Source organism: Myxocyprinus asiaticus, chromosome 24 (assembly GCF_019703515.2).
Source record: "Myxocyprinus asiaticus isolate MX2 ecotype Aquarium Trade chromosome 24, UBuf_Myxa_2, whole genome shotgun sequence".
Taxonomy (NCBI): domain Eukaryota; kingdom Metazoa; phylum Chordata; class Actinopteri; order Cypriniformes; family Catostomidae; genus Myxocyprinus; species Myxocyprinus asiaticus.
Window position 1 is genome coordinate 9,950,038 of NC_059367.1, and position 25,262 is coordinate 9,975,299.

At 38.1% G+C, this 25,262-nt stretch overlaps 1 protein-coding gene across 3 annotated transcripts; it reads left to right on the forward strand.

Moving 5' to 3' along the window:
• Positions 1–1,756: 1,756 nt before the first annotated feature.
• LOC127415149 (kinesin-like protein KIF2A) lies at positions 1,757–24,716 on the forward strand. 3 transcript variants are annotated; one of them, XM_051653745.1, is made up of 21 exons: positions 1,757–1,963; positions 7,374–7,468; positions 7,765–7,887; positions 7,979–8,033; positions 9,261–9,386; positions 11,539–11,642; positions 11,760–11,855; positions 12,795–12,849; positions 12,936–13,098; positions 13,229–13,319; positions 14,610–14,673; positions 14,755–14,846; positions 15,014–15,156; positions 19,356–19,560; positions 19,981–20,091; positions 20,189–20,256; positions 20,496–20,579; positions 22,106–22,256; positions 23,238–23,339; positions 23,424–23,559; positions 23,657–24,716. In XM_051653745.1, exons 1-21 carry the CDS (start codon positions 1,903–1,905, stop codon positions 23,740–23,742), a joined length of 2,211 nt encoding a protein of 736 aa, XP_051509705.1. In that variant the 5' UTR covers positions 1,757–1,902; the 3' UTR covers positions 23,743–24,716. The 3 variants fall into 3 exon arrangements, with proteins under 3 accessions (XP_051509705.1, XP_051509707.1, XP_051509706.1); XM_051653746.1 differs by lacking the exon at positions 1,757–1,963 and adding an exon at positions 1,970–3,195; XM_051653747.1 differs by lacking the exon at positions 20,496–20,579.
• Positions 24,717–25,262: the final 546 nt, after the last annotated feature.

The following is a 25,262-nucleotide window of genomic DNA, read 5'->3' on the forward strand; positions in this document are numbered from 1 at the left end:
TATGTGGGCACAGAAAGTAGGAGAGAAGCAAACAGATGTAAAGGGCTGACACAAGGCAGAATGCAAATAGGACGTGATGACATCATGAATATACTAATTAACGCATGACGTCATCTAGCGACTTTTAGCTACTTTTCATTGAAATTAGTTGGCAACACTGGTCACATGATCTGTTAGACCTTCAAAGAATAATATGTTTGGTCAGAGGTTAGGTCGGTCTGTCGGACGCCTGCTGGGTTTTGGCACAGAGTTCCCGCCATAGTAGTGCCGTGTTGAGCAACTACGATTTCCGTCTGCAACAACCATAACCCTGTCTACACCGAGCGCGTCAGTTGACGCGCCGCACCGCGCCGCAATAGTTTGAGGTTGTCTACACTGGACGCGAACATTCTAAACACGAAACAGTTCATTTGTGTTGTTGGCCGTAGTAGTAGTCAGACTCCTGATATAGAGTGTTAAATTGAATTCTAAATTACCACTGCATTGCAGTATGGTAAAATAATCAATTAATAATTTTATTCAGCCTTTATTTAGTTTTACGAACACATGTTAGAAAGTATAGCAGCAAAACTTAAAGCAATCGCATAATGGTAATGAAATCAGTATGTCCTAATCAGAATTTTGCTGTCATTTTTTTGGGGGGGGGAACCCAACCCCTGAAGCAATAAATGTTTCGTAAATTAAAAAAAAAAAAAACCTCTTTAAGTAGCAGTTAAACATCATTTAATCTATTTAAGAAAAAAATTTTTTTAATTATGATACGTCTCCACTTTATACAGAGCACCCACACTATTTTGAACCTCCCTCCTTGAATTCTTGATGATCCGGTAAATGGTTCTTTCAGGTGCAATATTCTTTGCAGCAATTTCCTTGCATGTGAGGCCATTTCGATGCAACGCGATGATGGCTGCACGTCTTTCTTTGGAGTTAACATAACTAACAAGAACACAACGATTGAAAGCGCTTCTTCCCTCCTTTAATAGCAATCAGTCTGCTCTTATAATCCACTCCGAATGATAGAGTGATTTCACTTGACTAGTACTCGTTCACACTTTCCCAGGTGCTGCTGATATGATTAGTGGAATGATGTTAGCTGGTCATTTTGTGCCAAGTCCAAAAAACATAGAAATTTGGGTTACATTTTATTTATTTTTATTTTTTTATTTTTTTTGGCCAATGAAGCTTTTTGCAGTTATTTAAAATACATCTGATCACTCTGCACAATAATCTAGGAACAATGTGAGTCAACACCATAACAACTGATGTCTATAAGTGTCATAAGGTTATTTAACATCAAAACCGACCAGGGGCCGGATTCACGAAACGTTCTTAAGAAGAAATTTATTTTTAACTACCATTTTCTTCTTAATTTCTAACTTAAAAAAAGATAAGAATATTTTGTATTCCCGAAAAAAAAACTTCTTAAGAAAGTTCTTCTTTTTTTCTGAATATTTTCGTGAATCCGGCCGCAGTTCCTCTCACCTCGCGCAACAACCACGTCCGCAGTTTTAAGTTTGAACTGCCCCAATTTTGTGACAGGTAGGTGTCAGTTTACGGCTCTCCCCATTCGTTTGTATGGTTTCCGTTGTCGTAACATGCTAGTTCACCGTTACGCTCTCTCCAATGTTTAAAAACAAGGCGGTTGTACAATATTTATGGAAGATCTCTACTCATACTAGCCAATCTTGACGCAGGAGGCGGGACTTGTTGGAGTGGGGGGGTGTCGCAAGTTGAACGTCCCCCGCGCACGCGCCCTGCCTCTTTTATGTCTCGCGCTGTGGCCGCCTCCCGGTTTCGAGCAACACGGAACAACAAATATGAAAAATTCAAACACAAACACTATTTTCTAAGTTCCCACACGCCCGTCCGTTTGAGTATTTCCATCAGCCCCATAAATGAGCCATGGCGGTGAACTTTGGCAAGATCGTCGTGGGGATTTATGTGGAGATAAAGCGCAGCGATGGTGAGTTCAAATTTGGGTCGCTTGTAACCGTCCGTTAAAGTCGTTGCCCTGGTTCGGCTAACGGATGCTAACGTTACCTCACACATAAACCTCACAGAAGTTACAGGGTTTGGTGGTCAGGTCTGTTAAAAATCGATACATGACGTTTAGTTTGGTCTGTTGATGCTGGTTGCCGGGGTAGCAAAATGAGCTGGTGGGTCAATCTACACTACAATGGCGCTTTACGTTAGCCACCTGCTAAACCCGGGTGGAGTTTGTTTAGTTTGTGTGAGATCATATTTGATTGACCCTCTTGATGAAGAATACAATCATTTAAGTCTTATGGTTTTGGATGCATGTATGTTAGCTATCTTTTACTGGCAAATGAATGTTTTGCTATATAAATTGTGTGTAAATCAGTTTAGAGAGATTGATGCTGGATTTGTCCAAATAAGCTGGTTACATTAGATTGGTATGTATAGTGACATGAGCTTTAAACCAACAATAAGATTTTGACACCACTCCAAAGCCCTAACTTGACCTTAGTCACTGACATGAGATAATGCATCCCCAGATTTTCCATATTTATGATAATCTGGCATATTTATCTGGACAGGTTACTGTTTTGCAAGTGTCATGATTTGTTGATGAACAGCAAGTCTTTTGAAACTTTATGATTTGGCATCCTCTGTCCCAGTGTTTGAACTCATCCTGGTTGGGACTTTTATAATGAGGAGTATATGACAGTCATTCTGTGATGCCAACTAAACCAATTATTAAACATTGCTGCATGCAGCAATTAAAGGGCCTACAGGCCAATCTGAGCTACAGGAACCATAGGACCCACATTGCAGCTGTGGCATACAGTACATTGCAAATGCACACTGGTTTATGAGTCTCCCCAAGTAAGGTTCAAACCAGTGGTGTAGTTGGGGCCATACGCATGTATACGCTATATGCTTACTTTTTTCCCAGGGCTGTTTGTGTATAACAACTTCTAAGGATCAATATTTGTGTGTACTTGCTTGTTTTGCTGCTTCAGAAGTCCATAATCTACTGTCGTGTTAGTTTCCCTTTAACTGTATTCAATGTTGTTTTGTGAAAGTGGAGATTCTTTGTTGTAATTGGTGTATTATCACTTGAATTCTATCATTCCCCTCCCCTGACAACTGCTGTCACTGGCATCATCGACTGAGGGAATTCATGCCAGTGATTGGAGAGAGAGAGTCACCCTCATGCTGAAGCAGTATCAGGTAAAATTAATTAACGAAAAATGCCAAACGTCCTGTAAAGTAATGAGTCATCCCTAATTAAGGGAAAAAATTGCGTTCCATATGAAATCCATACGCGATGCCGTTTGTCCCGTATTATAGCATCACACACCCAAACTGCTAAGAATTTTTCACAAATCGAGAGAAATGTACCTGAAACACACACACACACCTTTCGCGTGAGTTGTGTGAGATATCAGCTGTTGCTTTACACAGATGGCACACTTTACAGAAACGGCTGGGGGAAAGATCAGTGACCATCAGTGGACGTCTTCTGTCAGGTGTTTTGTCATAAGCAATATAATTTTGTCAAAATTATATAGCATTCGAGTGCATGTTAATTGTTTCCCACCATTGGGATTTAAAACACCAGTAAATGCACCTATTCATGACATGCCATTACATTTTATTGTATATGTCAGAGCTCGTTCTGGAAGAGAGAGAGAGAGAGAGAAGTAAGAAAAACTGCATTACTGCATTAATTCAAAATAAAAGTACAGTAGTACAGGTTTAGTTAAAACACTTAACATGATTTTCTTACATTTCCCTTATGATAAACACTATTTACTGCCAAAACAATGACACTAATCCAATGATAAATACACTATTTTCATGTTAAGCCTTTTCTCTCCCTTTCTGTCTTCTTCCTGGTCGTTGTATTAAAGAGTTTTTCATTTTAAGTAGGGGCGTTCACACTGAACACGTTTTTGCGTCCATCCATGCTGTTTTTCAATGTTAAGCAGCATCTCGTGCAGGAACGCCTGTAAATATGGGTCATTCCTACAATTCTTTGACATTTAAGTCCCCATTACAAGTGTGTGTGGTATTTATATTGATTAATTTCACCCGATTACAATTTTGATGAAGATTTTTTGTTACACACTTCTGTGGGCTTAAAAGTTAAATAATTAAAATCCTTTTCTATTGCACTGTGTCACTTCCTCATGTCCCAAAAACTGCATGTCAGACATCTTTGACAAAAATAAATTCTAAATCATTGGCTTTTTTTAATTTTTTTCCCCCACATACAGTTAAGAGTTTAGTGTTACATTCTCTCACTAACATGTATTCATTTGTGGTAAATGTGTAATTTTAACACTGATCGTGGAGGTTTTTTGTGTGTCCCTTGATTTATTGTGCATCCTGTTATGTCATACTATGACCTTTCATTGAAGATATATGTTAGGATATGACATCACACACACTGGAGGTGTACATCAGCCATCCTTCAAAAATACTTTGAGTTATTTGAAATTTAAACTCTATTGTTTTATTTATGTTTTCCTTTATTTTGTTGTGTTAGTCATATGTGGTCAAGCATAACATGTCCACCCTATTATGGTAAGATATATGGGAAATTCATATAATTTTAAAATTTCAATATACAGTATTTATGTTAACAGAAGGTTCAGTATGTATGATTCAGAAACCCTTGTTATTAATGACACCTGTGGCTGTTAAGTGTACTGCAGCCAGCTACCTGTTGCTCGTGCTCAAGCTTGTGCACACACTCCATAGGGATGCGAGTGAGCGAGCATCGGCCAAAACAATTACGTAAAGTACAAAGAGACTGAACGTGATCCACCGGCATCATGCTGACAGATGAGGTAGCATAATTAAAATTACACAGTTATGATTGTTTTACTACAAACTTTGAGACTAAAGTAAATCTACTTATCAGCTAACATAGCATACTGATATACACACATACAGCTACATACTACTGAACTATACCAGACAGTTTACTGTTGCACTGCAGTTATGTTGCACTATTGTATGTTTTGGATGTCATATGTTGTACTATGATCAAGAAACCAGCGTATTTGCTTCAATTTATCCTGTATACCTGACTTTTAGTATAAAGAGTAGATCGTTGAAATTATTTGGAAGTTACAAAACAAGGTAGCTTGCAATTTGCCAGCGTTAGCAGGCAAGATCAAGTTAGCTAAAATTACACAGATCAATCCTTATGGCACTATATTTTACATGCTTTGCAATTATGTAAGATTACCTGTCCAATAAGAAGAATGCCAATTCAGGGTCAGTTTTGATCTCCAAAACTGAGCGAAGGTCCCTCCAGGAATCAAATGCCCTGCCGATGTTCACTCTAGTTTTCGCATGACCACAATCGTGTTCCCGCTCCCGCTTAGCCAGACAGGATAAAGCTAACGTTACCTAGTGTTTCAGTTTGTTGTCGTTGTTGAATAGCGGAAGAGAAGCTATTACTGAGGCAAGGCTCTCGGCAGCACGCTTAAATGTCACATCCTTTGGATTTTCCCGGCAAAACTGACCCCCTCCTTTCGCATAAAAATCAGTCTACAGGCTTTAATAGGCAAACTAGGATGTACTGTCAGTAGGATTAACCACTGAATCAACATCCCAGCTCTATTAGATCCATCACTTTGTTGATTTTCAGGTTAATCAAGTCATTATTCATTATAAAGAAATAAAGGCAATTGAAAGTATATTATTGAAACATATCAGCCTATGATGCTTTAATGTTGCAAGTAAAATAATTCCTCTTGCGATTTACTGCTCTAATAAGTGTAATCACCAGTTCCCATTCAAACCAATGTCCCACGTTAATAGGGGAAACCCTGTGAAACCCTTAAAATTGCTCTCAAACTGTGTCAAATTCATTAGAACAGACATCAATGAAACAAAGCGGGTTAATAATGTTAGCAAATATTTTTTATAATGTGCAAAACGCCTTTTCTTTGTGCCTTGGTAATTCAAATTGAACAAATCTGCTGAAAGGCCAAGTGAAATTATTCACATGCACGCGCACATCCCCAGTTAACATGATCCATTACAACTAAGGCTGTGGCATGACGTCATCGTGTTCAAAAACGTCCCATATCATTGGCTAGGCATCAACCAATAAAACGACTTCATTGACCCCTACCCCACCGAACACTGGTCTTGCTCTCTGTCATCAGGATTGCGGAAGTGCACAAGTGGGTTTTGCTACAGGTTTTTCGCAAAAGTTATTGCAAAAGTCAAGGCGTGAAGATTTAAAGTAGCGGTGCCAGATTTGAGAGGTTATAAGTGCCAGTTTGTGGTTGTACTGCAAAAATGAATTAAAATACTGAAGTTAATGTGTAATACAAGTTTGTGTCTGTAGTTGTATTTATGTGAATGACATTTTACACATTTGTGACAACTTGTCTGCAATTGTGATTTCAAAACACTAGCTTTGAATTATTGTCTGTGAGTGCAGATTGCAACATTCAACTTAAATTTTATTTTACAAGTTTTCACATATGCAAGGTCTCGAGTTTTGCTACTGAATTACCTTCATTTAAAAAATCTGATTTTTTTCTGCCTGTGTGAACAAAGCCTAGGAAAGTTTCGAGTTTAAAATGTATTATGTAATAGTGGTAACATTTGACATACTTTTTGAAGCAATACTTGTGAAGGCTTTAAAGAGCGTTCACCCAAAAAGGACAATTTTGTTGCAAAGCTGTTATTTTTGTCACTGTGAGCTGTTGTAATGAAAATAACTGCATAAAGATTCTTCAGACATTCTCCTTTTGTGTTCTGTTGACAAAATAGCAGCATACAGGTATGGAATGACCTGAGGGTGGGTCAGTAATTACTGAATTTTCATTTTTGGGTGAACTATTCCTTTAAAGGAGGCCTTAAGTGTCAGAGAGATGTGGCTTTTTTCAGGTTGGAATAAGATTGATGCCAATAGTGCATATCAGAATATGTTTTTCTCCCTGCATTTGAATTAATTTAACTTGCTGAAACAAAATCTAGAAGTGTCTCAAAGCTACAGTAGATGCTGGGCCTTAACTTTTCTATTAACTTAATGCCGCATATGGGAGTTTAAAATAGCTTGTTTTATGGCAGGTTAATAATATGTGCATTTTCCTACTGATGCTGCTGTTCAGTAATTGCAGGGATGGAAACGTGTGAGGAGGAATAGCTCTGAATAATGATATGGAAACATGGCTGTTTGTGTTTGGTGCTGCTCAGGGACATTTCAGTAGTCAAGAGATTCTGAAGTATCCTGGGGAACAGGATTTCTGCTGTCATGCTGTCTTTGCCATAACCTCACTTTTCAAGATCTCCAAACTTGTGTCAAATTTGAAGTAGGTACATGTATGTTTTTTTTTATTTGTCTTTTTCGCCCGTCTGTGTTGGAATTCTTACAGGGCGAATACATCAGGCCATGGTGACCTCCTTAAATGAAGATAATGAAAGTGTTACTGTGGAATGGATAGAAAATGGAGACACTAAAGGAAAAGAGGTAAGTCTAGTAGTCTCTAAGCTGCCTGTACTGTTAATAATGGATGGAACCACAGTACCGTGTAAGGATGCAGTATGAAACTTGGTGCTCGGATTTTACAAGCTCTCAGTCAGTGGACTTATATTAATGGACTTGTATTCCTTTTTAAATATGTATTCTGCTATTATGTAACTTGTACTGGTTTACTTTTAAAGATTGGAAATTGTGCTTTACTTGGATTTTAAAAAGCAGGAACAAAAAATTGTTCTGGTCTTGTTCATAGCTCTTTTCTAAATAGTGGCCTTTTTTTGGAACAGATTGATTTGGAGTGCATATTCTCATTAAATCCAGATGTTGCCCCAGAGGAGGAGATTTCTTTGAGTCCTGTAACCCCACCACCTCCTACACCCAGCTCTGTAAAGGTCAACAAAATCCCTAAGGTTAGTATGAGGTCAAATTTACATGTTAAACTTGACCTCTGATTGTTAATTGCATCTTTTTAACCTTTTTGAATGGATCTGTTCAATGCAGAATCGTAGAACTATTGCACCTGGAAGGAGCGAAATACCATCCAGAGACAACAGAGGTATTTTTGCTCTTATGTGACTCAGCACATCTTCATTTGTAATTCATATGTTTAAGTATTTGGTCCATTGCTTGTAATCTTCTCTGTTTTTGTATTGTTCTGGTTTTTGTTATTGATTGGTTTGTAGTGACAATGCACCAAGATATTGCTTTTAAAGGGGCCACATGACGAGGGATCCGAAATTAACTTTTCCATTAAGGTGCACCATTTGCCCTTTTGGATTTTATTTTCAGGGGCATTTTATTGGGCATATTTTCCCCAGTCAAATAAAAACAAGGTGACATCCTTTGATGTAAAATACTTAAAGGAATATACCGGGTTCGATACAAGTTAAGCTCAATCGACAGCATTTGTGGCATATTATTGATTACCATAAAAATGTATTTTGACTTGCCCCTCCTTTTCTTAAAAAAAAAAAAAAGCAGTTACAGTGAGGCACTTACAATGAAATTGAATGGGGCCAATCCATAAATGTTAAAATACTCACTATATCAAAAGTATAGCCACAAGATAATCAATAAGTGTGTTAACATGATTTTAGTGTGACAAAACCAATTACTAACCTTTTCTGTGTAAAGTTATAGCCAATTTTACAACTTCATTGCCATAATGATGTAATGTCAACAAAAATGTGTTTTTAATTTTTGTATTTATTTATTTATTTATTTTTTATATACCTCTTACGCAAAAAATTTAAACAACATCAACTCATACTGTATACAATATTATGTATACAGTTAATAGACCAAAATGAGGAATTCATTATGGGACATATTTTGCCCCTATTTTTAGATTTTTGGGGGCATTTCAGTGGCATGTTTGTCCTGAGCCCCCCTTAATTTCTGACCTTGCAAAGAATAAAGATTTCCTTGGTCTTTTGAGATAGAAGAGCTTGATGTACTATAGAAACATACTGTAACTTTTAGAACTCAAAACCTTTAAAATGTTATTGTGGACCTCAGGAAAAAAACATTAAATAATAAAAAATGTATGATGAATGATCAATTTTCTAGACTCTCAAAGTGCTTTATATAGTATAGGGGGGCTTTCCTCATGATGACCCCTTTACAAACTCTGGCTATGTTTCAAAACTCAGTGTGCTGCCTACCTAGACAGCATTTTTGTGCATCATAGACATGTTCGAATGCTCCTGTGATGCCTAAGGTTTTGACATACCATTGGTTTGGACAAGTGTGATTTGCTGACTCATGTGTTTCTGTTTTATAGTTGTCTCGAGTCGAGCACGGCCGGCCCAGCAGCAGGCAGAATCGGCACCTCCTCCACCAGCACAACAGCCCTCTCAGATCACACAGAACCAGACCCAAAGTCAGCTAACTCAGCAACAACAAAATGGTAATATGACACTCCTCGCCCCTTTTTAGTCTGTTCCTATCAACCTCTAAATCCCACAGGAAAACGTTAAAAGCCAATGGAGGCCTCCTGCCGAGGATGCGTGTCATGCACTGAGGGAGTGACAGAAGGAGAAAGCATCCTTTTAGAGTTTGTATTTTGAAGTAAACCTTTTTCATCTGGCCATGTCTTGGCTCTGTCTCATTGGGTGTGGTTTGGCCACCCCTCTGAATGCTAGTGTGGTTTTTCATTAGACTTTCTATGACTGGGAAGCTTTGATCTGACTCTGAACTTCCCTGATTAATCCTCTTGCTTTGAATTCATGAAGCTTACATAAATCTGGTTGCTGACTTAACCTGGAATCAAAATGCTCAAACTGGTTGTGCCTTCTGTCCACTGGGTGGAACCACAAGCATGTTTGATTAGCTTGTCCGGTTTAGGGGTGGAGGTAAAATCAATTCCCTAATGCATTGTGTTTCTTTCTCAAATGATTTTGGATTTATTCACAGAAATTAATACATCTGAATGTTAAAGCGATAGTTCACCCAAAAATGAAAATTCTCTCATTATTTACTCACCATCATTCCGCCCCATATGTGTATGACTATCTTCTGCTGAACACAAATGAAGATTTTCAGAAGAATATCTCAGCTCTTTAGGTCCATACAATGAAAGTGAATGGTGACCAGAACTCCAAAAGCTCCAAAAAGGAGATAAAGCCAGCATAAAAGTAATCCATATGACTCCAGTTGTTTAATCAGTGTCTTCTGCAGTGATCCAGTTGGTTTTGGGTGAAAACAGACCAAAATATAACTCCTTTTTCAATGTACATCTTGCCATTAATTTCAAGCTTGATTACACTTCCTTGCACTTGACGCATGCGCAGAGTGATAGATGGCATGATAGGAAGTGTAATCAAGCTTGAAATCATGATCACCAAGGAGACTGCAAAGACAAGATGTACAGTGAAAAGGAGTTATATTTTGGTCTGTTCTCACCCAAAAACAACTAGATCGCTTCAATTGTAATTAATAATTAATAATTTTATTTATTTATCACACATTACACATTTGCACATATACAGTGAAATTCTTTTTTTCACATATCCCAGCTAAGACATTGAATAAACCACTGAAGTGTTATGGATTACTTTTCTGCTGATTTTATATTCTTTATGGAGCTTTGGAGTTCTGGTCATCATTCACTTGCACTGTATGGACCTACAGAGCTGAGATATTCTTCTAAAATCTTTGTTTGTGTTCAGCAGAAGAAAGTCATACACATCTGGGATGGCATGAGGGTGAGTTAATGATGAGAGAAGTTCCATTTTTGAAGAAGCCGCATGCTTAAATGAAAATGTGTACGTTTAAAGGGATAGTTAAGCCAAAAAAATAAAAATAAATCTTATTATTTTCATACTCTTAAACCGTATGACTCTCTTTCTTCCATGGAGCTCACAAGAGGAGACATTTTGAACTATTTTGATTCTGAATTGTCCCATACAATGAAATAAAGTGGGACATCTCCTTTTGTGTTCCACAGAAAAGAGAAAGTCAAATGGGTTTGGAACGGCATGAGGGTAAGTAAATAATAAAAAAAAATCATTTTTGTGTGAAATATTTAAGCTTTAAGGTTGTTCTGAAGAAGCATGTCGTTAACACACAACGAACAAAGCAGAGCTGACTCTGATACTAGCTTATTATATCCTTTTATTCTATTTCTTTGTTACTAAACTTACTAAAATGTTTTATGCAGAATCTTTATACAGAATTAAGCACTGTTCTTGGGTACATGAAATTGCATTGAATCTGATGAATATTAATGACATCTATTATGTGACCTAATCATTTATTTCGTGTTATGCTAATGCTATTAATTGTAATGCTTGGTATGTTGTAGACAACAGAAGCACACAGATAAACGACTTTGTAAAAGCTCTGCTTAGATAATAGAGCTTTTTAAGATGGAGAGAGCTGTTGTTGCAGCTACCATGTGCCAGGTGCCAGAGACTCTGGTCTGCTTCTGTAGCCACTCTGTCTTTACAAACACACGCTTGAACATTGGGAGAGACAGACACAGAATGGGAACGAAGCGGGCCAAAAGAGAGGAAGCGATTGTTGCTTTTGTTAAGATGGTATTGTGTGTCGTTCTGTAGCAGCGAGGAGGAAGTCGAATTGTGTGAAGGAAGTGGAGAAGTTGCAGGAGAAGAGGGAGAGACGTAGGCTACAGCAACAGGAATTGAGAGAGAAGAAAGCACAGGTCAGACTTCTCATCTTGTTTTCTCATCTCTGTTCTCTGCTTTAATTTATAATGTGTTTCTCAGGTTTGACTAATCGTTTTTTTCACCTGTGAATGTGCTTTTGTTTTGCTTTGAAGGAGACTGATACAACCATTCCAAACTATGAAATACTGCAGATGATCAGAGACTTCAGAGCAAGCCTGGACTATCGGCCTTTAACCACAACAGATTTGGTAAGTATTGACAGAAGTGGTTTATAGAGTGAATCTCATTAAATGAACCACAAGCTTTCATCGGAATTGCTTTGACAATTAAAAAATGGAGCTAAAGGGGAAATATTGTGAAAACATGTCTAGGTTGTATTTCACTCCAAAATCAAAAAGCCCAAATTCTTAAGAATTATCATTTTCATTACTGTAATACAGTAATGAAAATCATCCTGTTCTGATTTTATTTTTTTATTTTTTTTATTTTTTTTAAACTTTAATCATAAATAAAAATTCAGTACAACAAATAATTCCATGATGTATAATTTTTACAACTTAAGTATATTACTATTTGTAAGGGGGGTTAGAGGGAAAGGAGGAGGCAAGAACCGGCTTGACAGCTTAAATAATAATTTAACGAACAACTTAACCAAAAACACACAACCATAAACACACACAGGGCAGCTGCCTGTAATTCTCTCTCTCTCGAACTGACATCCCCGGCCGCCTTTATCCCTCACGCGCCCATCAGGCTGATTGGGGACTGGGCTTGCGTCATTCCAGCCCGACCCCGCCCTCCTCGGCTCTACACTATTTTTCTGCACTACAGTAATGAGAGTTTTTGAGGGAGCTTGAGGAGCTTTGGAGCTTAATTGGCTAAAATAGTCCTCATTTGCTTTATGTAAAATGTTTATTTCTTTTCCTTTTGATTTTTGGGGTGAAATTTGACATTTACATTTTCTTTAGATTTTGTGAGGCTTAGTGTGATGCACCTTATAATAATAATAATAATTCTGAGAATAAAATCTATTTAAAAGGTAATATATTATTAATAATAAAACAAAAAAAAACTTCAGTAACTCTTAATGTTTAAAAATTCAAACTGCGTTCCTAAGTGCCACATGTATTTTGTGACTACCTACAAAAAAGTGCAAAAATGTTCATCTGTGATTCTTGATTTGACAGATTGAAGAGCACCGAATATGTGTATGCGTAAGGAAACGTCCCCTTAATAAAAAAGGTAAAAACCAATTTTTTTTAAAAGGTGGTTTTTGGTTGACTTGGATGTACTTGGATTGTTACTTATTTCTCAAATGTGTGTTTTAGAGTTGACAGTAAAGGACCTAGATGTGATCACTATTCCAAGTAAAGATGTTGTCATGGTCCATGAACCGAAACAGAAGGTGGACCTGACTCGATACCTAGAGAATCAGACATTTCGCTTTGATTATGCCTTTGATGACAGTACAACAAATGAAATGGTTTACAGGTAGAGGATGCTTTCATTTATTGATAAATGTATTCTTAATTGTTATTGCTAAATCTCTCTGGATGTCAGAATTTAGTAATTTCGCTGTCAGAGGGAAAAAAAAATTCTGTAACTTTTAACCTCTCTGTAGGTTTACTGCAAGACCTCTTGTGGAAACTATCTTTGATAGAGGAATGGCCACATGCTTTGCTTATGGCCAAACAGGAAGTGGAAAAACTCATGTAAGAAGCATTTATTTTATATCATCAGGGTAAAAGTACAAATAAGTATAGCTGCAAGTGGCAATTATCAGAGTCCAAGCACATTTGAAGAGAAGATGACCAAAATAATAAAATTCGACAGATTAGTTTCAGTGGATTCTGTGGATGCAGTTATTTTGCTGTCAAATTCCAACTGCTTTGATGCAAAGCTGCTGATTTTCTTAAGTTATAATGCCCCCTAGCATCCGAAATTGATGAAATTTGGGATGTGACCGTAGAATGTTCTGCTGTCCAGGTGTATTACATTTTAAGTTTGAATATTGTGCTCACAAGATACAGACCAATTAGTCATAATTTGACGAATCAAAATTATTTGCACAACTTCTTGTCAGGAAGTTCTCTAGATGAAACATACCAAATTTCATGCGAATCGGACAGATGGCCTAGGATGAGTTAAAAAAATTATTTTTAGCACAGGCACATTTCATCATAAAATTCCAATTATGTTACTGATAACAAAGGTAAAGCCAGAAACGACACAATCTGACAAACACAGACAAAGCAAATTATTTTTAAAAAAAAATTGTATTAATCAAAGTTGTGAAAAAATGTCATGCTGAAATGGAAATCCACATGACCATATGATTTAGGGGCAGTAAAGTATTCTGAGGAAATACTCATTTTATTCTAGCCAGTACGGTTCCAAAGGGATTGGCAAAATCATGAATACACTTATTATTGCTACACCTTTTGGCTGATAGTCACAAAATCTTGTATACAGCCTAATTTCAGGAACCTGTAAGTGAATACCAAATTTCATGACGATCAGCTGTTCACGACACAGCTTATAAACTGCTGAAATTTGATTGTTGTTAGCATGTGAACCAAAGAAAATATGTCAAATTGTAACTTTTTTGATAAAACGTTTGCAGATTTATGACAGTTTTTTAGTTGTAGCGTCCTCTATGGTCAGAATTGGACAAAATTTAACATGCATCCTTAATGTCTACATGTCGAAGTTTAGCAAAGTTTGAGCTTTGCATTTAGAAGAAGCAGGTTGATAAGCAAAATGATTTGCTGTTTCTGACGGCTAGACACTTTTAGTGCAGAGAAATAGTAATAAGGGAAAAAAAAGAAAAATCAGTACAAATACAATAGGGTAATGAATACATGACTGAAGTACATAATCAGAACCACTTTGTCTGTATAGTTTAACCATTTTGCTTTAAAAACTTCCACAACTTTATTGTGTTATTTTTATATATCACTGTAAAATAACATAAAACTCACAATGATTGTGTTGTGTTTTAGACCATGGGTGGAGATTTTTCTGGAAAGAACCAGGATTGTTCAAAAGGAATCTATGCATTAGCTGGTAATTGGAGTTTGTTAGATCTTTTAATTATTTTGTTTATTATTTCAAGCAAGCTTTTTTATGTACTTTTTATACACACAGCTCGAGATGTTTTTCTCATGCTGAAGAAACCAAACTATAAGAAGCTGGATCTTCAGGTTTATGCAACTTTCTTTGAAATCTACAGTGGAAAGGCAAGTGGATCTGGTTTACGCCGTATTTTTGTCAATAAAATAAGTGGTATGAATATCATCTCAAGAATTTTACCCATATGCTAAGGTGGTCATTTTCACAAAGTCTCAATTCACTGGTGTGTTTTTGTTTATCAGTGATGTTATTTCAGGGTCTTTGTGTTGTGCAGGTGTTTGACTTGTTGAATCGTAAGGCTAAGCTGCGTGTGCTAGAGGATGGGAAACAGCAGGTGCAGGTGGTTGGGCTTCAGGAGCGAGAGGTCAAATGCACAGAGGATGTCCTCAAACTCATTGAAATGGGTAACAGTTGCAGGTAATGGACAGTGATGGGTAAAACTATGCTTCACTCGGTTGTTTGTACATATTTACATTTACATTTATTCATTTGGCAGACACTTTTATCCAAAGCGACTTACATAAGAGGAAAACATAAGCTAATCATCTTAAGGAGACAGTGGTATGAAAAGTGCTGTATTACAAAGTTTCACTAGCATCATAATAATATTCAAAACAGAATAAAGTGCAATAGGAAATTGTTTTTTATTATTTTTTTTATTGTTTTTATGACTGGTTAAGTGCTCATGGAAAAGATGTGTTTTTAGTCATTTTTTGAAGACAGAGAGTGAGTCAGCTTCACGTATGGAGTTGGGAAGGTCGTTCCATCAACATGGTATGATGAAGCTGAAAGTCCGGGAAAGTGTTTTGGTGCCTCTTTGTGTTGGTGCAACAAGGCGATATTCCTTAGCCGACCACAGGCTTCTAGTGGGCACGTAGCTCTGCATAAATGATTTTAGGTATGCTGGAGCAGACCCAGTGACTGTTCTGTATGCCAGCATCAGAGCCTTGGGGCAGTGGTGGCTCAGCAGTTAAGGCTCTGGGTTACGGATCAGAAGGTCAGGGGTTCAAGCCCCAGTACTGCCAAGATGCCACTGTTGGGCCCTTGAGCAAGGCCCTTGACCCAATCTGCTCCAGGGGCACTGTAGCATGGCTGACCCTGCACTCTGACCCCAGCTTAGCTGGGATATGTGCAAAAAATAATTTCACTGTATATGTGCAAATGTATAATGTATGATAAATAAATAAATTAAATTATAAATAAAGGAGTGGTGTAAAGTGCTCTCTTTGGTTCATTAAAGACCAGACGTGCTGCTGCATTCTGGATCATTTGTAGGGGTCTAATTACACATGCAGGGAGGCCTGCAATGAGAACGTTACAGTAGTCCAGTCTACTTATGACAAGTGACTGGACAAGCAGTTGTGTGGCATGTTCAGAGAGGAAGGGTCTTATCTTCCTGATATTGTAGAGTGTAAATCTACATGATCTTGCGGTCTTTGAGATGTGGTCTGTGAAATTTAATCTGTTGTCAATAGATATCCCTAGATTTCTGACTGATTTGGAAGGCATTACTGTAGTTGCACCCAGCTGCACGATGATGTTGTGTTCAACAGCAGGGTTGGCTGGAAAGACAAGGAGTTCAGTCTTGGCTGGGTTGAGTTGCAGGTGGTGCTACTTCATCCAGGCCGAGATGTCTGCCAGACAGGCAGAAATTTGAGCGGTCACTGTGGTGTCATTGGGCTGGAAAGACAAGTAGAGTTGCGTGTCATCAGCGTAGCAGTGGTAAGAGAAACCATGTGCCTGAATGATGGGTCCCAGTGATGTTGTGTATATAGAGAAGAGAAGTGGCCCAAGCACTGATCCCTGAGGTTCCCCAGTAAGTAGCTGATGTGGCTTGGATACCTCACCTCTCCAGGCTACCTTGAAGGACCTACCTGAGAGATAGGAATTAAACCAGTCAAGCACAGTTCCTGTGATGCCCAGCGAGGAGAGGGTAGAGAGTAAGATCTGATGGTTGACTGTGTCAAAGGCTGCAGAAAGGTCCAGCAGAATCAGGACGGATGATCTGGATTCAGCTTTCGTCCATCTCAGTGACTCAGTGACAGACAGCAGGGCAGTCTCGGTGGAGTGTCCACTTTTGAAGCCTGACTGATTGTCATCCAGCAGCTTATTCTGTGAGAGATAGGCAGAGATTTGATTGAAAACTGCCCTTTCAAGTGTTTTTGCCATGAATGGGATGAGAGAGACTGGTCTGTAGTGTTCTATTTGTGTGAGATTAAGTGCAGGTTTCTTCAGCAGCGGGGTTGCTCAAGCCTGCTTAAATGTATTGGGAAAATTGCCTATAAGTAGAGATGTGTTAATTATGTGTGTGAGTGCAGGTAGGATGGATGGAGAAATGGCCTGGAGAAGGTGAGAAGGAATGGGGTCAAGGGAACAGGTGGTGGGGTGGTTGGAGAGGAGGAGTTTAGAGACCTCAGTGTCAGTCAGAGGAGAGAACATAGAGACAGAAGAGTTGCATACAGGAAACAGGTGTTTGACAGGGTGTGGTGTTGAGAATGTATTGCTGATGGTTGTAACATTATTAGTAAAAAATGTGGCGAAGACATCTGCTGTCAGTGATGTGTCTGGTGGTGGAGGGGGAGGGCAGAGAAGTGTGTTGAATGTTCTAAACAAGCTGCTAGTGTCTGTGGTGCTGTTGAACTTGTTCTGGTAATAGGAGGTTTTTGCAGATTTAACGTTATCTGAAAAAGTTGCAAGCAGAGACTGATATTTACCTAGATCTGCTGGATCTTTAGATTTCCGCCATCTCCTCTCAGCTGCCCTGAGGTCAGACCGATGTTCACGAAGGACGTCAGACAGCCAGGGGCTGGGTGGTGTTGCACGTGCTGGCCTAGAGGAGATAGGACAGATGTTGTCTAGACAGGTTGTTAAAGTAGAGCTTAGTGTGTCTGTGGCACATCAAGCATTGTAAATACATTTAGTGTGGGAAGAGAGGTAGAGACAGCAGTGGAAAGGCGTGAGAGTGAAAGAGAATGGAGGTTACGGTGAAAGGAAACCAAAGGTGGAGACTATTTTAATGTAGATGGGAGGGTCATGTTGAATTGAACAAAGTAGTGATCAGAGACATGTAAAGGAGTAACAAGAATATTTGAGCTGGTACATTTACATGTAAAAATGAGGTCCAGCTGGTTGCCCGATCTGTGAGTTGCTGTGGTGTGTAGTTTTTCAAATGAGTCCAGGAGAGTATTCAGTTCAGTGGCCTGGGGCTTGTCTTGGTGTATGTTGAAATCAAGGAGGACAGCAGGACATCCAACTCCTCAAGAAAGTTTGTCAGCTGACCTGGAGGGCGATAGATGACAACATGTATTTTTGTGGGTTGCATTGTAGTAATAGCATGGAATTCAAAGCTAGTATTGTTACATAGTGAAGAGTGTGGTGAAAAAGTCCAGTTGTTATGAATGAGCAAACCTGTTCCCCCACCCCTACGGGTGTGAGAGGAGGAGAAGTTGTTGGAGAGAGCAGTAGGTGTTGCTGTATCCTCTGGACGTATCCATGTTTCTGTCAGTGGCAGGATGCTGAGGGTGGACTGCATGGCAAAGGCTGGAATGAAGTCCGCTTTGTTCACAGCTGACTGGCAGTTCCAGAGTCCCACTGAGAAAGAGAGCGGAGCAGGTGCTGAAGTGCAAAGTGGCCGTAGGTTGTGTGGGTTGCATTTGGTCTTGCATCGATATCGTGTAAATGGTCTGTAACAGATAACAGGGATGTGCTTGAAGGCATGTGTTATTCGTGAAGTAGACATGTTAGTATATAGAAGGAAAACAAGAAAAGAGACACAATAACAAGATACTTAAGTGCTATGTTGAGTGGCACCTTGTCGGTGTCCTTGCTCGGTGGACTCGCACAGGTAAACTCGCTGGTCTTTACCAAGTAGGTCTTCACACGAGGAGGTCTTCACAGGAGGAGAGCTTCACACGAGGAGGGCTTCACATGAGGGCTACCACTGCCACTTCCACATCAGCATTCAAGTCAAATATATACATGTATACATATCATATAAACAAATAGATATATACATATCAGCCATCATATACTGTACATTGAATATTGCTGTAATTATCTGCTGTAGCTAGATGAATATACTTCTCAATAGCTTTTCCTTAATGTTTTTGTGATCTTTAATCTGGAATCAGCTCACACTAGGATTGTCACGATACCAAAATTTCAGTAGTGGATGCCAATTCCAGTGAAATTTTACAAAATTGAAAGAAAAGAAGAAATCTCAACAAAATAATCCATCTGTTGTTATTTAGTTTGTTGTTATTCAAACTACATGCTGCTACTAAACAACGCATATGGATCAAACAGAAAATGATGGCAACTTTAGACTACAAGACTCGCTAGCCAGTCAGTGTAAAATATTTAGAAATAATCAAACCGTCTTGAGAATGAGATTAACATAATTATCGTAATTTGCACACAACAATATTTTCGTTGCGACTGGCATGACCACATTGGCAGCCTTCAAGTACCAAATTGAAACTGTACTTCAGATGCTGCAGAAAGAGTGTACCAAAGTACCTTGGTATCAAAGTCCCAGAACTTTTGACATCCCAAGTTGTCACTACATTCATCAGAAACCCCTGATTTAAATTTCACCTTTTTCTCTTCCATGTCAGAACGTCAGGTCAGACCTCAGCCAATGCCCACTCGTCCCGTAGCCACGCCGTCTTCCAGATCATTCTGCGAAGGAAGGGCAAAATGCATGGCAAATTCTCACTCATTGATCTGGCTGGTAACGAGCGTGGAGCGGACACGTCCAGTGCTGACCGGCAGACTCGTTTGGAGGGAGCTGAGATTAACAAGAGTCTGTTGGCTCTAAAGGTCAGCACCATCCAAAAGCAACCCTGGAGTATTAGTGACAAGCTTTAGATAGTATAGATCAGAACTTTTCAACTACTTTCTTGCTGGGGCAAGATTATGAAGACAGAGACCCAAACACAACCAGGATATACGCATGTGTGAAGGTTCAGTGACACTTTGAAGTTAGGTTTTCAGCATCGATTTATATTTTTATAGTTGAAAAAGGTTGTGCATGTGCGCTGACATCACTTCTGCAACAACTGCTGTATACATACATTTTTAAGTTTGTTAATTTGACTGAGAGGCCACCAGTTGGCTAGTCCTGGTATAGATATATAACCGTAGAATAGCCGTACCAAATAAACATTATTAAGTTAGTAAATGAGCTTATAAAAAGCTATGATTGACTTGACCTGTACTTTTTCTGACATGATTTATCAGGAATGTATCAGAGCTTTGGGCCGTAATAAACCTCACACCCCATTCAGAGCGAGCAAGCTCACACAGGTCCTTAGAGACTCATTTATCGGAGAGAACTCCAGGACATGCATGGTAAGTTTGATTAAGCCCTCTTTGTCACTCATTAGGATTTGGCCAAGTTTACCTTTGGCTGTTTGCACAGCTTTAATTGTGACCGTTACATGCCCAGATCGCCACCATCTCTCCTGGTATGGCCTCCTGTGAGAACACGCTGAACACTCTGAGATATGCCAACAGGTGAGGACAGAGCACTGTGTTGTTTACAATTATGAAAATAGTAGTAAATACCAACATTAAGAGATCTTAAAATGTCACTCTCATTGTTTGAATTTTAATAAAAGTTCCTCTAAATACGACTGTTGTATTTACTAGTGATTCAAAATGCTGGTGTTCACTGATGGGAACGTGTCTTGTCCTCTTCTGATTGGCTGTGCTCTTCTCCCTCTCTCTTCTCTGCTGTTCTTGACTGTCTTCAGAGTAAAGGAGTTTGGTATTAGCCCCTCTGACATTCCCTTCTCTCAGGGGGCAGGAAGTCGCTCTGAACCCTCTCCCACTTATGAGTATGAGCACACGCCTGCAGTTAATCACCTTGTTTTCAGTCAGATACACCCTCAATAGCAGTGTTGGGGGGGGAGACTAGCAAAAAAGTCTTTTAAGTTAACATGAAATCAAAATTGACCTTATTTACTTTTTTAATACACATTTCTGGTCTTATTTGAAAACCGATTCATTTTAGCGAGTCATTATGTTGAGATCAGTTCAGAAAACCTATTCATTTGAGTTTAGATTCACTGATTCATTTGAGTGTGTTCTCACATTTTTTTTAAAACATCTTTTGTTGTGCAATAAAATATTTAAAAACTGCTATGCAGGTCTATGTTTCTGATTTAGTTATATAATCTTTTTTTATTATTATTAGTTGCATTTAGTAGAATTGTTTGATGCTTTCACTGGAAATTAGATCCTTATAGTTTTTGTGTCAGATAAATACTGTTCCATGTTTTTAAGTATATTGTATGATCTGATTATGTAATTATATAGATCTGATTATAATTATTTTGTATTGTTATTATAATTTTAGTATATATTATAATATTGTTTAAAAAAAAATAGTAGCTTGTAGCTTGGCAAGCTGCTATTAAAGTAGCTCCCCAACACTGCTCAGTTGGTAACAAACATCCTGTTGGCTTGCAACCAATGCATGAAAAGACTCATGCACTGCAATGCATATAACCACAGTCTGTTGCGTTATATATTAGACACATTGGCTGCACTCATGATAAAGGTTGTGCTTGGCGTAAACATTTCCATTTCCCCCCTGATCTGCTGACATTTTGTTTTTCTAACCCTGGGAATGTGTGGCATATCTGGTGGTGCTGTTTTGTCTCACAACTTTCTCACAACAGAATAACACATGGTTATTAATGCTAATGAACACTGTAAATAATTAGAGTAAAATGTGATGACACCATAAACAGTCACAACAAACAGTTCATGTTGTTTTGAAATGTGTTTGTGTTTGCACAAATGGCAGCAATGTATTTCTCACTGTTTTTATGCCACGTTGCATTGATCGGAAGACTTATGTTTGCAGGCCTTTCAAAATGTTAGATTATTTTTGTTTTGATTGTATTAAAAAGCAAACGTTCTCACTGTTTGTAGGAGAGGATAGGGTTGTATGGTTTGGACATTTAGAAAATATGCTGGAATTAGCATTATACTCCATTTAATCATAGCATGCTCGTTAAACCTAAAACCTTAGGTTAAAATTGTAATTTTTCGGCATTTTTAATTAAAATGTATATTTCAATATATGACACTGCTATTTTAAAATAACTGTGTCCATGACCAACACACTGCATATTAGTGGGATTGCAGAGTGTCACTTTAGGTTAGCCTTAGACGCATGGAATTTTCTGTGTACTAAAATCCCAGATTATATTAAAGAAACATCCTTTAGACTTTCATAGCCAAAAGAATCATCTCTGCCCAGTTGATGGTATTCTGTGAGCTGTGCATGGTGTCATTCAGGTCAGCATGTTTTCTATAACATCCATTTAAACACAATGTCATCCTGTGTCTTTAGAGTGAAGGAGCTGACTGTGGATACCAATGCAGTGACGGAAGGCGGTCGCCCCAATGCCAACGCCATCAACCAACTTGACATCATGGATGAGGAGTGGGATTTGGGGAATTCCCCTCAGAGAGATGACCTCAAGCTACTCTGTGAACAAAATGTAAAAACAGATCTGCTCTGTTTACTAAAGTCTTTATTAGTTAAAGGGATAGTTCACCCAAAAAAGAAAATTCTCTCAGATGCCATCCCAGATGTGTACAACTTTCTTTCTTCTGCAGAATACAAATTAAGGTTTGTAGAAGAATATCTCAGCTCTGTAGGTTTATAGAACAGACCAAAATGTAACTCCTTTTTCACTTTAAGTCTTGTCTTTGCAGTCTCTAGATACGATCATGATTTCAAGCTCAGTACACTTCCTGTTGACCTACAGAGCTGGGATATTCTTTTAAAAATCTTTGTTTGTGTTCTTAAGAAGAAAGAAAGTCATACACATCTGGGTTGGCATGAGGGTGAGTGATGAGAGAATTTTCATTTTTGGGTGAATTATTGATTTATTGGGATAGTTCACCCCAAAATTAAAATGTCATTCATCTTTTATTCATCCTTATCCAACTTGAATGACTTTCTCCTGCGGAACACAAACGAAGATTTTTTTGAAGGAGATATTATGTGTTACTATCCATACAGTGCAAGTCAATGGGGTCCAAAACTTTAAAACTCCAAAAATGACAAAGGCAGCATAAAGGTAATCCATACTCGATTGGTTTAAGCCATGTCTTCTGAAGCGATACAATCAGTTTTTGGGTCAGAAACAGAACAAAATGTAAAAAAAATAATAATAATTCAATATAAATCTTGCCATCTGCATTCACCTCTTTTTGGAGCTTGAAAGTGTTGGACCCCATTGACTTGCATTGTATAGACAATAACATATTATGTGCTTCAAAAAACCTTTGTGTTCCGCAAAAGAAAGTAAGTCATGATGAGAAAATTATCATTTTTTGAGTGAACTTTTCCTTAAAGACAAAAAGTCTAAGAAAGAAATGATATATATGCAAATATGATTGATGTATGTTTCCTTGGCCAAGTCCGCTCTCAAATCAGATTAAGTTATTAAAAGCTTTTGTTCATATATTGACAGGAAGAAGAAGTCTCCCCTCAACTCTTCACATTCCATGAGGCTGTGTCTCAGCTGGTAGAGATGGAGGAACAGGTTCTGGAGGACCACAGGGCTGTGTTTCATGTGTGTATGATTTCCCAAAACATGCATTGAACTGTGAATAGGGGGGATTTCTAATGATGATGTTGATTCTCTCTGGACTGACAGGAGTCTATCAGGTGGCTTGAGGATGAGAAAGTTCTCCTGGAGATGACAGAGGAGGTGGACTATGACGTGGACTCCTACTCCGCCCAACTCGAGCAGATTCTTGACCAGAAGATCGAGGTCCTTATTGAGCTAAGAGGTAATTAATCTTCTAGAATGAACTTTATGATCCAAATGTGAGCTCAGTGTTGAATGAGTTTAATGTTTAATATGTGTGTGTCTGCTCAAATTATCAGATAAAGTAAGGTCGTTCCGGTCGGCACTCCAAGAGGAGGAACAAGCCAGCAAGCAGATTAATCCCAAGCGGCCACGTGCACTATAGTCTGGAACGCACTCTCGCAGTGGAATGACAAATACAAGAGACCTGTATGCTTCTTGATAGTATTCACAAGTGTTCTGAAGAAACTCTTTCCTATTTTTCCATGTGAAAAAAATTAAAGCGTTAGATAATTCTCTTACAAATCTGCAGAGAATAAAGAAGAGGAATTTGCTTGTCGTTAAAACTCTTGATGAATGACGATTTTGAGGAGAAAAGCTTTAGAATTGTTTTCCTTTTTTATTATTAGTATTGATTTTATTTATTTACTTTTTCATTGTAGGTCAAGGGTACAGACTTGTATCAGTTGATACTCACATGTTCTACCCTTTTGGGTTTGTTTTTTTGTACCACTGAAATCCTTCATTTGAAGTTGTTCTAAATCGTATGCATGTACACTCAGTAACTGATTACCACTCCGTTTCTAGCATGGCTGACTTGGTTCATCTGCACTTTAAATAACCTTGTTTTGGGGTTTGTTTTCTGTACTTGGCGCTGTGTATAGCTGTTTTGTTGATTGGCTGTTATAGCATTTTACTCCGTTTCATCTTGCCATTTATTGAAAGCATAATAATTGAAGTTTTAAGATGTTCTCAAAAAAGCGTATGATGCACTGGGAGAGAAATGTTGTGTGAATGAATGTGAGAATTGTCAGCAGTCATTGTCAGTTTTTGCTGGTTTGACTACTGTCCCCTTCCACATGATCTTGTCTTTGACGTCTCTGATCAGTTTGTGGAATGCTTTTGTGCCATATCATGTTTCCCATTGGAAAGAAAGTTAACAGTTTACCAAAACAGTCCTTTCTTAGTGTTTTATTTTTCAAACTTTCAACATTTACACATTACCTAATAAAATTTGTAACTACATGTGAAACTACAGCAAGATTCAAATTGCAAATGAATGGGGAATGCCACTTATCCACTGCTGATGTTTTCAGTGTTGGCACCTCTCGGTTGCTAAATAAAGAATGATTCAACAAATCCTGCATTTTATCCTGTTTCCTGGCTTTCCTTGTTGCTTCTTTTTAATCTTTGCTTCCTGTTTTTAAGAGTCCTTAAACTGTGATTTCTTGCCTCTCTAAAACTAGGAAAGAATGTATTATTTTTAGATGAGAAAGATTATGATGACCTGGGCCTAAAGGGTGAGATTATTGGTTCTTTCTGGGAAATGGATGATTTGCCACCAGTTAATTTTACAACCATCTCCACAAAGTTTGAGTTTCAGGCAAGCATATATGCATATATAAACTTAGATCTTAGCATTGAATACTTAAAGTTAAATAACCACATTTGAAAATGTCAATTTACAGTCAACCTAGACTGATTATCTTTTATAAACAAGACTTAAAAAAAAAAAAAACGTATTGAAAGAGTGTCTTCAAATACTGCTCTTGTATTGTGTATTTGAATTTAAAGGGATAGTTCACCAAAAAAATTAGAAAAAATATCTTATTTACTCACCCTCATGCCATCCCTGATGTGTATGATTTCTTTCTTCAGCAAATACAAACAAAGATTTTTAGAAGA